This window comes from Anopheles nili, chromosome 2 (genome assembly GCF_943737925.1).
Source record: "Anopheles nili chromosome 2, idAnoNiliSN_F5_01, whole genome shotgun sequence".
Lineage (NCBI taxonomy): Eukaryota > Metazoa > Arthropoda > Insecta > Diptera > Culicidae > Anopheles > Anopheles nili.
The window spans coordinates 8,083,579-8,096,266 of record NC_071291.1 but is presented as its reverse complement, the minus strand read 5'-3'; the positions used below and the strand labels follow the sequence as shown (position 1 = coordinate 8,096,266).

At 44.5% G+C, this 12,688-nt stretch overlaps 1 protein-coding gene across 1 annotated transcript; it reads right to left on the bottom strand.

The window, feature by feature from the left end:
- Positions 1-9,602: 9,602 nt before the first annotated feature.
- On the bottom strand, positions 9,603-12,457 carry LOC128721838 (atrial natriuretic peptide receptor 3). The gene is made up of 3 exons (XM_053815635.1): positions 11,914-12,457; positions 10,589-10,772; positions 9,603-9,930 (listed from the first exon to the last, which is right to left on the bottom strand). The coding sequence occupies exons 1-3, from the start codon at positions 12,455-12,457 to the stop codon at positions 9,666-9,668; spliced, it is 993 nt and encodes a 330-aa protein (XP_053671610.1). The 3' UTR covers positions 9,603-9,665.
- Positions 12,458-12,688: the final 231 nt, after the last annotated feature.

The window sequence follows — 12,688 nt, the reverse complement described above, 5'->3', positions numbered from 1 at the left end:
CCCAGCCATCACAGCGATCGAATCACGCAGAAAAGTGGCACAGCAGAAATATATCACTCGATCGTCGTACACTCGCCGACCGAATCGATTGCCGGCTTCCCGGATAGGGGTCAAACACGCGCCGGTTGCTGGCAGACGGTTTGGTTTCGTTTTCGAAATCACTGCATCCCTGTTCGTAAGAACACAACGCGTAATGAAAAGCAGGAGAAGGCTCTTCGTGTCATTTTTGCGCGTCTGTGTTGCCCTCTTATCACTGTGTGATTTATCAATCTTGCAATACCGCGCCAAGTGCAATTTTTCTACCCGTTGTAATTTAAACACAAACGAATATTCACGGTAACATGCGCAGGGTGGTAAAATCGAGCGAAAATCGCTTGATAAGTGTGGGGACGAAATTATACAGCTAACGAGCTAACGTAACGCTATGTTCAAGTGTTCAACGTAAGGAGCGAATAGAATCTATTTATAGAACCGTATATTGTTGTTTTTACTATTCCTTATAGTTTTCACTGATAAATAACGTGCCGCTGTAAGCGGATTGAAGCTTTGTCTTGTGCTAAAACATACACGCTGGTTTTTATTTCCAGAGCCTAGACATTACACGTTGATCATTTACCGTGTCGAACTTGCTGACCCGATTTGTAATCGTTTGCCAACATTCGGTCAACCTCGATACGCGTGCATTATTTTGGAAGTCGCTGCGATTAGCCACGTAACACAAGCACTATCACCCACACTCACAACTGAAAGCACATGGACCAACTGTCAGTCACTTATGGCGGTGGGCAACAGCGGAGAGCCCGCTGGAGAAGCGGATCCTCGCTAACTGGCCGGCACGTGCCAAGCACAGGGTGGTGCCTTAGGCTGCCAAGCAACACGACGGTCAATGGATGTTGTCAACGGTGACCGACTCATACACACATAAACACACTAACTAGCCAACCGAGTATTGCGGAACACTGTTTGTTATTAAACACACAAGTGGGTGTTGTTTTGTGTTGATTTTTGTTTTATTTTCATCGACGAATTCGCTCCACCGCCCAAGGGTAACGCCTGGACGAACGCTTGCAATCAGCGCACACACTTTGTCGACGCGCGCGTGGATGCCACAGGCGGTCGGTCTTCTCGAGCGGCTAGCTTGGCAAGACAACGGATTGTCGAGAGAACCGTTTCCGTCGGGATTTGGTACGAAACTAAAACGCACGGTCTCTCTGCACGGCATCTCGTGTGGCTAGTAGATCGGCTAAGTGTATTCCATGCAGGGGTGCACAACCGATCGATGGTATCCTTGTTAGTTCGGAACAACGGTAGCATAGATTTATTTTGTTGAAGCCTTGAACATCAATTTGATTCAATTTTGAAAATGTTCTTCGAAATCAATAAAAAATTCGTAAGTAATAAAAACCTGTTGATACCATTTTGTATGCCATGATGTATGTTAGTTTAGACAACAAAATTGTAACCTCCTTATATCATTATTAGTGGAACCTCCCGAAAGATGAGCATGAATTTGAAATTCGCTTAGTATATTGACGGTGATTCGCCACTTTGAAACCCCGCAGTATTCTCTAGTTGCGCTCCCCTGATCCAACGTAACGCCGTTTCAATTCATCGACGTTCACCCGGATGAACGTGTTCACCGCCGTGATGCCGCCCTACTGACGAAAGCCGAAACTTTGTGGTAGCGGGAAAGAGACAAAAGATGATTTTCTACCTACCCCTCACCGGTTTGAGTGATTTTGGGTGATTTTTCCCCGCCTGGCTGCACGAAGCGAACGAAATGGGCTAGATTTCTCCGCTTTGCACCTTCGCACCCTTGTGCGTGTGCATGTGTGCGGCTGCCAGCAGCGATTTTGGGTTTGGGTGCGCGTTTCTCCAAATTCTAAGTCCGGCCGATGCGTCGGCGAAGAGAGCTTAGCAAATTTGTGGATTGAAGCAAACGGCGAAGAGTACGGGTAAGTTAAAGAGAAAACTCAAACTGCCAGTGTGCAAGTGCTGTTCTTGGAGAAAGGTCGCATCATTGCAGAGGAAGCGGTACCGTTGAGGTAGGTTAAAAATCATCGCAATTAGAGTTTGATCTGTTTTCTAATACTTTCATTATCTTATTTCATGTTTTCTGCTGCTTGACGAGGGAACTACTATGCAGGACAGGATGTTTGCTCCTGTTTGACGAGAAAATTATGTCGCAGCATTTCGCACCACTGGAAATACTGCTGATAAACGTGAACTACGTCCAATTGGACAATACAGGCAAGCAGTGTTACTGGACAATGAAGGCGTTTATTCCCCGTACACGCAGCTGAAAGACGCTACCGCAAACAAAATACCCTACTGCCAGGAATCACTCAAAACAACACACGACGGAGGCTCTCAAAATGCTACCAAGGCCAACCACGTGCGCGACGGCCACGCTGATATCGTTCAGAAGTGGACGCTATTTCAACCGTTTATCGTTGCACCCATTTGGGAGGGGTGCGGCGTGTGAGTGTGTGGCCTTTTTTAATTTATTTCCAGCCTCCGAAGAAGCACATTCCCTCCCGTTGTTGCCGGTGCGTCTGTCCAATCGAGGGGGCGTTGTGATTTGTCATCCTCGGAAAAGATAAATAGAGGCGTTTTTTTATTATCGTACATGCTTTCTTGATACGATCGGATCGCGGACCAAACAACGGTAGCAGTGACAGGCTGATCGCGATGAAGAACACGATAATAAAGTAAAAAATCGAAAGTTCCCCCACTGGAAGGCCGTAACTGGTTCAGCTTTTTATATTGCAAGATTTGTATCCAACCGAGCATTGTGTACTTTTTATATGAAGTAAAGTTGTGCTGTTTGCGGCACCGTTATTCCCTCGCCTTTGCTGGTCAAGTGGGTACAGTAGTAACATAAACGACAGCAATACTAACACCATGGATAGTATGTCAGGTTTCAAGGACTACGTCCTGTCTTCATTGTCAACGGCACCGGCCATTTACAAGGAACCCTATTTTAGCTTATTTGTCATACTGAGGGTTTGTTTATTTTTACTTTTCTTTACCCCGCTTTTGCCGTGTAATAAATTCGTTAAGTTTGTACCCATTCGCCCAACAGCCAATGTAAATATGTCGCCCCTGTCAGCTGGACAAAACGAAACGAAACCGATTCCGCCCGCGTTGATTACGATGTCGCTGCTGATGGCGAGCAATTATTGAGCTGAAAGCTCACATTTAGTGCGACTACGGGAGCGCAACGAACGAAATTTTGCAACGATTAGTTGCGTTTTAATTTTTTCACAGTAACTTTCAAGGTTTCCCCATCGCACGGGCAGCATGTCAAGAGCAGCTATACATTTTTTTGTTTGCCCTTTAAACATGATTCTGGCGGAAAAGAAACCATACCAGGATTACAAGAGAGAAAGCTTACACAATTTGGTACTGCACTGTGTGCTCCATTTGCTGAGGACCGGTGGCAACAATCGAGCAAAACGGCAAACGTTGACCGTTTTATTCACGTTCGATTTGTCAGCAAAACTCTCCCACAGCATCCCAACCCACATGCCGACGACATGGCATGCTACGATGTGACAAAATCTAATTGTGCAATTGATTGACACCGGCATGCGTCGGAAGGTACCATCATTCCGACTTCCGTCCACGTTCTTTGGCATGTCTCGAGAATGTCCGGTGGACGCTAAGGCCAAAGGCCTTGAGCGAAAGGATGTTGCCACCCGTATGAAGGCGCCTGTAGGTTACGTTTGATGTACTTCGTTGCAGGACTTTTCTGAATAGTGCTGTTCAAGACTCTCTCGGGGAATTTTATTCATTGAAGTTCCATGCTTCATTTTACTTAGCGTAATGTAGCGTATAATTAAGTAATGATTTTTCTTGCCAACGACAAAGAAAAGAAACCGTGATAATTGTATTAAATCGAGCTTACGCAAACGGTTAAGGGTTGGATATTTTTTGCTCATCCTTTTCATTTTACCACTTCGCTCATCAACGAACAAATTATTCATGATTAGTTCAGTTTCACTAATGAAGGCGACGAGAGATGTTTAAAAATGGTTTGCACACATTTTACACACCATTCATGATTGATTCGGTAGAATAACACCAGAATGAATATGATGGAAAAGAGCCACCTTTTTTAATAGCAATTATACGCACTCCCTTGCCAAAATTACATCAGGCAAAAAAAAATACCCGCCCCATCGAGTTGAAGTATATAATTAACACGATCAAACGCGCAAAAGGTCCAGATGAACAATGATCGATGGACAGGGGAAAAAAAACTTACCCTCACGAGTTGAGTAAAGAGAAAAGGCAGCTGTGCTTTTCGTGGTGATTGAAACTTACCTGAAACAAAAACGGAACAAAAAATTAGAAAAAAATACTGTCCATGATATTCAATAATAATCTTTTGTGATCCTTTCCAAGCCATTTGAACCCATTTCGCGGTTCCAAATTCTCTTCACACAATAAAGAAATTATAAAGACGGATTAAAGCCATCATTACGCATTAACGTTTCACTTTCTTTTATTTCCCTCCATTCACACCGCATTGGTTGGTCAGCCTGCGCTTCTCCACCCAATCGACCCAATCAATCGTAATGCGGCTGGATGGTTTCTTTTTATGGCTCAAACATAACTCGACGCTGCCCGCACCACGGTTTACAACGAAATGAATGGCAGCGGGTCGTAAAAATGAAACAATTTCGGCGATGCACCTTTGTGAGGTGCAATTCGGTGGTCAAGGAGGATGAAAAAATTGAAGGAAAAAAAAAACGCCGCTCGCGGGAAAACGCGGGATCAGTTATTCCGGGACCGTATCGACCGGCACACGGCTGGGGTCGTAAAATGACGACCACGTTCTGTCATTCGTTGCACTTTCTTCCCGGCACCATTCCGGCCGACCCGGCGCTTAACAAGTGTTTAACAAGATAAAGTAAACACATGCACAACGCCTGCGGTCTGCCACCCGAATTGACACTGGAAACGAATGGGGATTTGAATTTCGTTTACGTGCACATTAAATTCTCGTAAATCCCTCCGGCCGACGTGACCGGTTATATTTTGCGTTTGCCTTCCGCTCGTTAAGCATGAAATTGTGTGTAATTTTTTGACACTGGGTGGGATTCATCCTTCAGCAATTACACCGGTGGGCGCTTTTATCTTTGGTTAATAATTTATGTTCTACCTCTCGCGAAACGCTGGCTTCCCTCCCAACGGGGTTATATGATGGATTGGATGAGAGAGAGAGAGAAAAAAAATGACGGATATACATATGGAATTGGGGAGTGACAGGACATCTGATCCCTTAAAAAAAGGACACACCGCTCGCAACGCTGACAGAAGCGCTGTCGCAACCGTAAGCTTTAATCGCGTAATAAAACACGACAACCAGCGACCGCCAGATGCTGCACTAGCTAAAGGCGAACCGCCGCCGGTACATTGCGAGCAGAGCTGTGTAACAAGCGAACCGTAGCGCCGGCCTGAACGTAGTGCATTCGGTTACAAGCGGGCCAGAAATATTGCACCGATCTGGCCACTGACAGGCGGGTTTTAGCCGAAGGATCCACGGTTCGAACGTGATGCGAACCGCTACAACAAGTGGCACTCGCCAAGCGGCACAGCGAGGGCAGAGTCGTTCAACAAGCTACCCACATCGCCCCCGGGTGGGCATAAAATGTAGCGGAAAATGATGGTGAACCGCTCGGCCAAACAAAGCGGTCGGGAAAACGAAATTTCTTGAGCCTATGCCAACTGACCTCGCATCTCTGGCCAGCGTGGACCAGCGAGGGCCATCTTTTCTTACCAGTTCGTCGAAACCGATAGCGCTTTACGAGACATGAGTATGAAATTGTCAACAACGTCGCTGAGTTTGAGGTGGCAGGAGGGAAAAAGTTTTTCCCCCACTGAGCTGTCTGGCAAAATGTGACTTCTTGTCTTGTCTTGGGGTGATCGTTGGAACCGAATTATGGGACATGTTCGAGCAGCAGCGGTACTGCCTCGAGGGCTGGTGCTTATCATGCTGAAATATCGCTGACGCCCTACGTTTGTGTCGCTTTTACACGGCAGGACACGGTAGGCGCATCGGCCGATTTATGCTTGCTCGTCTATAAACGGAAATGATTGTGTTCGAAGCGGAAAGCAAGCCTCCTACTGGTGCGGATAGTTTTTATTAGCATAAAGCTGCCCGAACCAGATAATCGGAGAGAGTGAGTACATTCCAACGGGGTTAAAAGGGCGAAATTGATTGCTCCTTCACGAAACTGGTTGACGATAAATAATAAAGTGCTCGTTAGCCATAAATTGTCTAGTAACTAGTTTACAACCGAGTACGCTGGTAGTAGTTATACGACCTTTATCCCCACGATTCTGGGGTTAGAATCGTAAAAACAGCTCCAAAAATATCCTACACAACCCATATTTTGTGTAAGCTGAATGGATTGCCATATTTCAAAAATGCCATTGATTTGAACGTCCATTGTCGTCTTATTTGTTTCTACAAGCTGTAAGCTTATCAAACAACACAAAGCTGAACATTTCAATGTGATTAAAGTTACAAAAAAAAAACAACAACCGGACCACGTTTGAAAAGCAATACCTAAAAACGGCATCGCAGGATTTAAAAATCACACATTCCATACCGCTCCGAGCGGATTTCCCAACGCAATCCGTACGTGACGTAGCCAATGACAACCGCCACCGGGGTGACATATCAATCATCTCAATTACGCTGCACGGATTCCGCCCGGCCGATCGCTAGCGGGGGCGCACTAATCTGCGATTCCAACCCATCATCAATAAACAATTAGTTTAAACACGACGAACACCAGCAACGTCGATTGATCCGTTGAATTGTTTTCTTTTTGTTTGCTAGTGCTATGGCAAATGATTGGTTTTGGGCAATTCCGCTGGCCTCTAGCCTTTCAAGGTCGCTGTAGCGGCTCCGTCAGACGTCCCCTCGACGCACTGCATGCTTAATTCGAGCTCGGGTTCCATCGCCTTGGCCGTCCCGCAGGAGCCGCGACAGAAGTGTTTGTTGTTTTCGGCCATTTCGTCATCGCACGCTAACTTCCAATGCACCACTAATCATATTCCATCCAGGTTCTCCAATGCGGCATGACCACGGGGGAACAGCGGGTGGTTTCGAAGGGCACAGTAACCGAGATGTCCCGCAAGGTGTTTGTGGTGTCTAAAATTAGATCGCAGGTTCAAGTTCAGCGCCGCACCTGAAGCGGTGTTTGCGTAGTCCACGCGCATCGCATTTGCGCCTGGTGTTGCCGAACCACGGCGGCGTAAGGCGATTGCATTAGGTGGCATTAAACAGCCGTGTAGGTGCGAGGTGGCAAAACAGAAACCGATACCGAAGTTGACCGAAATACGCGCTGTTTGTTGCTCGAATGCGGAGCTCTTTCGCGATCGGTGGAGAGTTTTAGGGATTTGATTTTTTGCCCTCATGTTGGCGGTTTCTAATCATGATTCTAGGGACCAAGTTGTGGATCGTGAGACAATAGGTAATAAATTTTGCTTCCACTTAAATAGGTCAACTCGTGGGCGAATACTTAACACGACTTCATTTAATATCCCAATTGCGAAAGAGACATTTTATGACAATACCTATTGAGTTTGATTTATTAACTGTTTAGGTAGACAAAATCGAATTTTATTATTTAGTTCACGAAGTATGATAAACTGCCGAATATATTCCAAGTAATCTTTATGCAAATCACTACAGCGCGCTTGTAATTCATCACACATAGTCACTCATTGCGGTTCCCATTTCGCCTTTCATAATGAAATGATATGGTGCTGTTTTTTTTTTATTTTATTTGTGTGACTTGAGCATTTTTAAAACGTTGCTCACCCGAACATCACGGCTACTTATTGGTATTCACCCGAGAGTGGTTGCATCATTGCCGCTCATCCTAGCTGACCATGGCGATGATGGACACTCAAACGGGTCGGCTTTCGCAAGCTCGACAACCTAAATGGCAGCTTAATTAGTTTTCCCCATAATCATGCCACACAGGGGGCTTGGAATCCGTGGTCAGCTTGCTGATCGAACGCAGCAGGTCCGTGTTATCGCGCGGATCCTTGGGTGAGTTTTTTTTGTGCCTGCACATGAAGCAGTAACTAAAGGAAAAAGAAAGTTCCAGAGGGTTTACGCCATTTTCTATTTCTTTTATATGCAGGGTATGGCAGACACAATCCCATAAGATATCAACCAGTGTCAGGTATTAATCATATCGAATCGTTACATAGAAAACAAAAGTAAAACAACATGCCCAAAATTATCCACAAGCTATTTCCTTTATAGAAAGATTATCGTGTTCGTTAATCAAATAATATTAACTGTGTTATGAATAACAACGCATGAATGCTTGTATTACAGATTTCTCCATATTGACGACATTTTTTTTTATTGTACGCTGCACATGCTCACACACAGCTCCATTCGTACGAGTGAAAATACATCACCTTCACACTTGATGTCATGCACACTCGCGCTTGCGCTAATGGAATCGTATTGTTATTTAGCGACAAATGGAGTTAAAGTGCAACAGTGAAATAATACAGCTGTTGTCGAGGTGACAAATTACTCATCCCATCCCGAGAGGTCCTGGATAGGGAATAAGGGTGCATTCTACGGGCACAATTCACGTAGGCGTCTCGCTCAATCCCTTGGTTGATGGCTGTTGTGCCATTATTTGGTTTGATTGCTTGCACACAAAACCATATGGTACAGGTAAGGAATTACAACGCGCAGCTCAGTGGCAAGGAAGCTGCGGAAAGGCCGATAAAGGAGGAAGAGCCGTTGTTTGTGTATTCAGCTTGCGTTGACCAGTTTGACATTTCATCGATCGGTTGACTGACGGACTGCGTCGCCGTCGAGGTTCGTGGCGATTTGATTGATACGACGAGGTGAAGCGACTTAGCGCGAAGGAAACGAAACGAAAGAATACAAACGGAGAGAGAAAGAGAAAACAATATACGAGAGGGATGGAACACGAACCCCAGCGTAGATATACTCATCGTGGGCATGGAAGGCTAGCGCTTATCGTAAATACATTTGTCAGAAAATTAGCTACGTGCAGCGTCGTTGTAATCGCTCGCTTAAAGTACCGCGAGGCAAGGCGCGAAATGACACCGCCAAGCCACCCGACAGTACACCGATGCATCGGCGGGGTGGACATTGAGGTACATCGTAATGCATCATTTGCATTCGCCTGCTCCGCGTGTTGCTTCGCTTCTCTCAAGGTGCCGCTACCCACTGCCTGTTGTTCCTAGGACGGATTCTCTCTGTCCTTTTCGTCCAGCCTTAAACAGACGGGCGGATCGTGTTTCCTCGAGTATCGAGCAACCGAAGGAAATCAAAAGTCAAAGAACGGGAGAGGAACAAAAAACGGGTGCGTTCAGGTTTTGCCGCGTTTCCGATGGCGTTTCGGGGTGCTTTACGAGTTGTGAGTCTAAAAATAGACGCTTGATAAAGCGGGAACGTGGTGGAGCAGACGAAGGTAGTTGCATTACAGTCATAGTCACGCAGGTAATGGATAATTTACAGTACATTTGAAAAAAAAAGTACTGTCTTTTGTAATTTTTCCTATTGGAAATATGGAAAATTAGCATACGGTAACGTAAGCTTCCATTAAATATTTTTCAAAAGGTTATTATTGTTTTACTAAATACTACAGTTCAGCAAGAATCACAAAAACGGACTTAATCATCAGCAGGCGACTGTAGCACTTACTTGCATAGCTAAGGCCGACCTTTTCCTTTAGGCTCTCGGTGAAGTTGCTCCGGGTCGAATCAGTCGCGAACGGAAGGTAAGTAATATTTTCATGACGAAAAATCTCCGCCATCGTATTCATCACCAGGTGACCGGTCTGTGGACCTGCCACGTTATAGTAGCTCTTCCGATCGTAGAAGTACACCACGCGGTTCCATTGATAACTGTATACAAAACCAAACACAAAAATAGAATAAAGCTTATTAAAATAAACCAGAAAACCATTTTGCTTAGAAGTTCTGTGTCGGAAAATCAAATATTATTAATGGCAAGCATATCTAAACGAGATTTGAAAGAGTGGCAGTGTTTTGAGAGATTTTTTGATACTAACTTCAAAAATGAAATGAGGACAGTCAAATCATGTCGGTTTTCATGAAACCATGTTATCATTTTTGCAATCTCACAGTATTTTATGAGGTTAGCAAGAAAATTTCTTGATGCAATCAATAAATGAATGACGTAGCTTTAAATCTGACCTTTCGTTCGATCGGAAAGTTTGACTGATGGCTGACATAGGCTAAAGATAGAAGAGTCATTATCATTTCCTGTTAGGCTTACTTTTTCTAGCGTAAAAAGATACTAAACCCCGTTTACTTTGTAAGTTTTTCAACAGTAATGAATGATTTATGGTTCGGATTTTTCAGTTGGTGGGATACAAACCTTAAGAAACACATTTGAAAGGATTTATTTTGTAAAATTTTGAATCAATAAGTTAACGTTTTAGGAACGATTTTTGTATCAAACTTATTCAAAAAATAAAAGGTATTAGCCAGGGATAACATTAGATTACTGAAAAAAATGTAGTAACATCTGTTTACTTACTGTCGAATAAGGTCTATCATAAAAAACGCCATCCTTTTGAAGCTGACTAGCCCGGTGCGGATAAGCAGATGGAATTCATCTTCACAGTGTGTCTTAGGCTTTTCGAAATCGAACGTGAATCCAGCACCGGTGATCACTGGAATTCCGTCGTTGTAAATGTAACGAGCAATTCTTGCAACAGGCGCTGATTAATATCGTGGGAAAAAACACATAAAACAAGATTGAGAAACATGCACAAGAGAATACAGAGATAAATAAAATATGAATATACACATGGATAAACACCTATAATGAATTCATTTTGTAACGCATTTGCTTAAAGGTTTGTGTCCAAGCTAAACAAGCTTTAATGGTTGAAAGCTTTACTTGCGAAAGCTTTCAGCGTTCGAAACTGTTACTGGCGTTCCGAAATCGTGACGAATGGAGACGCATGGTGCGCTCTACGTACCACGTGAAAGGAACGACTAGGGATAGGCTGAATTGTTTATTTGATTGCTACAGTCTACTTCGAAAGCGATTTTATGGCGTTGGTTTTATTACCCTGGATATTACCCCGAAGTTGCCAATCCGAGTCAATATGCGATCAATGATTTCACCCCCAGACCGACGAATCAACCATCTGGAAATTTTACAACCACATTATTGTTCAAAAACTGATTGTTCAATTGTATTGATTTATTTTATTTTGTTTTAACCAAAAACAAATTTTTGTTTTCTGTTTAAAATTTAAATGGTATTAATGGTAAGAGGTTTTCTTTATACGCATATATTTTGGAGTATTGGAAAGATAAAAGCTAACGAAGTTATTTTGCTCCATGCTTTTACCTGTAACCCGAACTATCCAATGCCACTTGATACCATATGCAATAAAACGAATCGAATTATAAGCGCCATAATGGAACTAATTAGCAAGATAACGTGCTTCGATATCTTACACACAGCGTTTTGACCACTCGCTAAACTGCTGGCAGGTGTGATGGAGAACAGCAAAACCAAACTAAATTCAATTCCATTCACAAGACCACCCTTGTGGCACACGCCAATATTTGCTTACGGATACGCAATCAGGTTGGACAAATAAACGATAATGAGCTTTGTTTGTGGTAGAAGCCCCTATTATTCGAAAGCAGGAGTTTATCAGTGCAATAACAATAGACCGTAGTTAGTGACGGAGGAAGCAGTAAGGCAAATGCGTGAAATAACCCACACATAAACAGGAGGGATTTAATGCAGCAAAAACTTTGAATTGTGGTATTCCAGATGAATGAGCTCCACAAGTATCGAATAACGATAGTTAGCTTTCCAATTTAACACAATTTACTCACCGAGAGCAAACTCACAGCTCGGTCCAAGAATGAGATGGGCGCACATGTCGCTTCCAGTGCCATCCATTGCCATGACCGTGGCCCGGGCCTGATCACATCGGTCGTCGGACTCAATCCACCGAATGGCAACGTCGGCCGGTATGATACGTTCACGCCGTATAAAGTCCTCCGCCTTGGTCAGAACTGGCCGGACACGTGGCAGCGACGCATGGACGTTTGTATTTGCCGGCATGATCACTACGATCCGAAGCTCACACGTCCACTCATCATTGGACAGTCCATGTAGTGAGGATATGTCGTGGTTGGTAGAGAATGTGAGCCCGGTTCTATTGGTCGCATCGATATGGTCCTTTGCAGGCTGGCGTCGCATGCAGATTGCTTCACATGGCTTCCGCTGCAACGGCCGACAACCAGCTTCGACGGTCGCCGGTGACAGCACGAGTCCCATCCCAACTAAGACGAGCAGAAACCGGCCCCATTGCGGCCGAGTGACACTTCTCCCGTAAACCCAACTGCAACACTTCCCCAATGTCCTGGCGCACATTTTCACTCACCCCCACGGAGAAACCGTGACGTGGTGGAGTGGTTCGGCAATACTAATGCGTTTTTGTGGTTGTGGTTTTATTTCGGCGCCGATTTGACTTGAACACTGCCACTCTCGCAGGATATTTTATCACACGCGCACACTTCAACACCGAATCAGCACATTCGGGAATGGAATACAAATAGCCACGGCACGGCCAAATAAAATGCGAGAACCCCTTTCACTGGAATA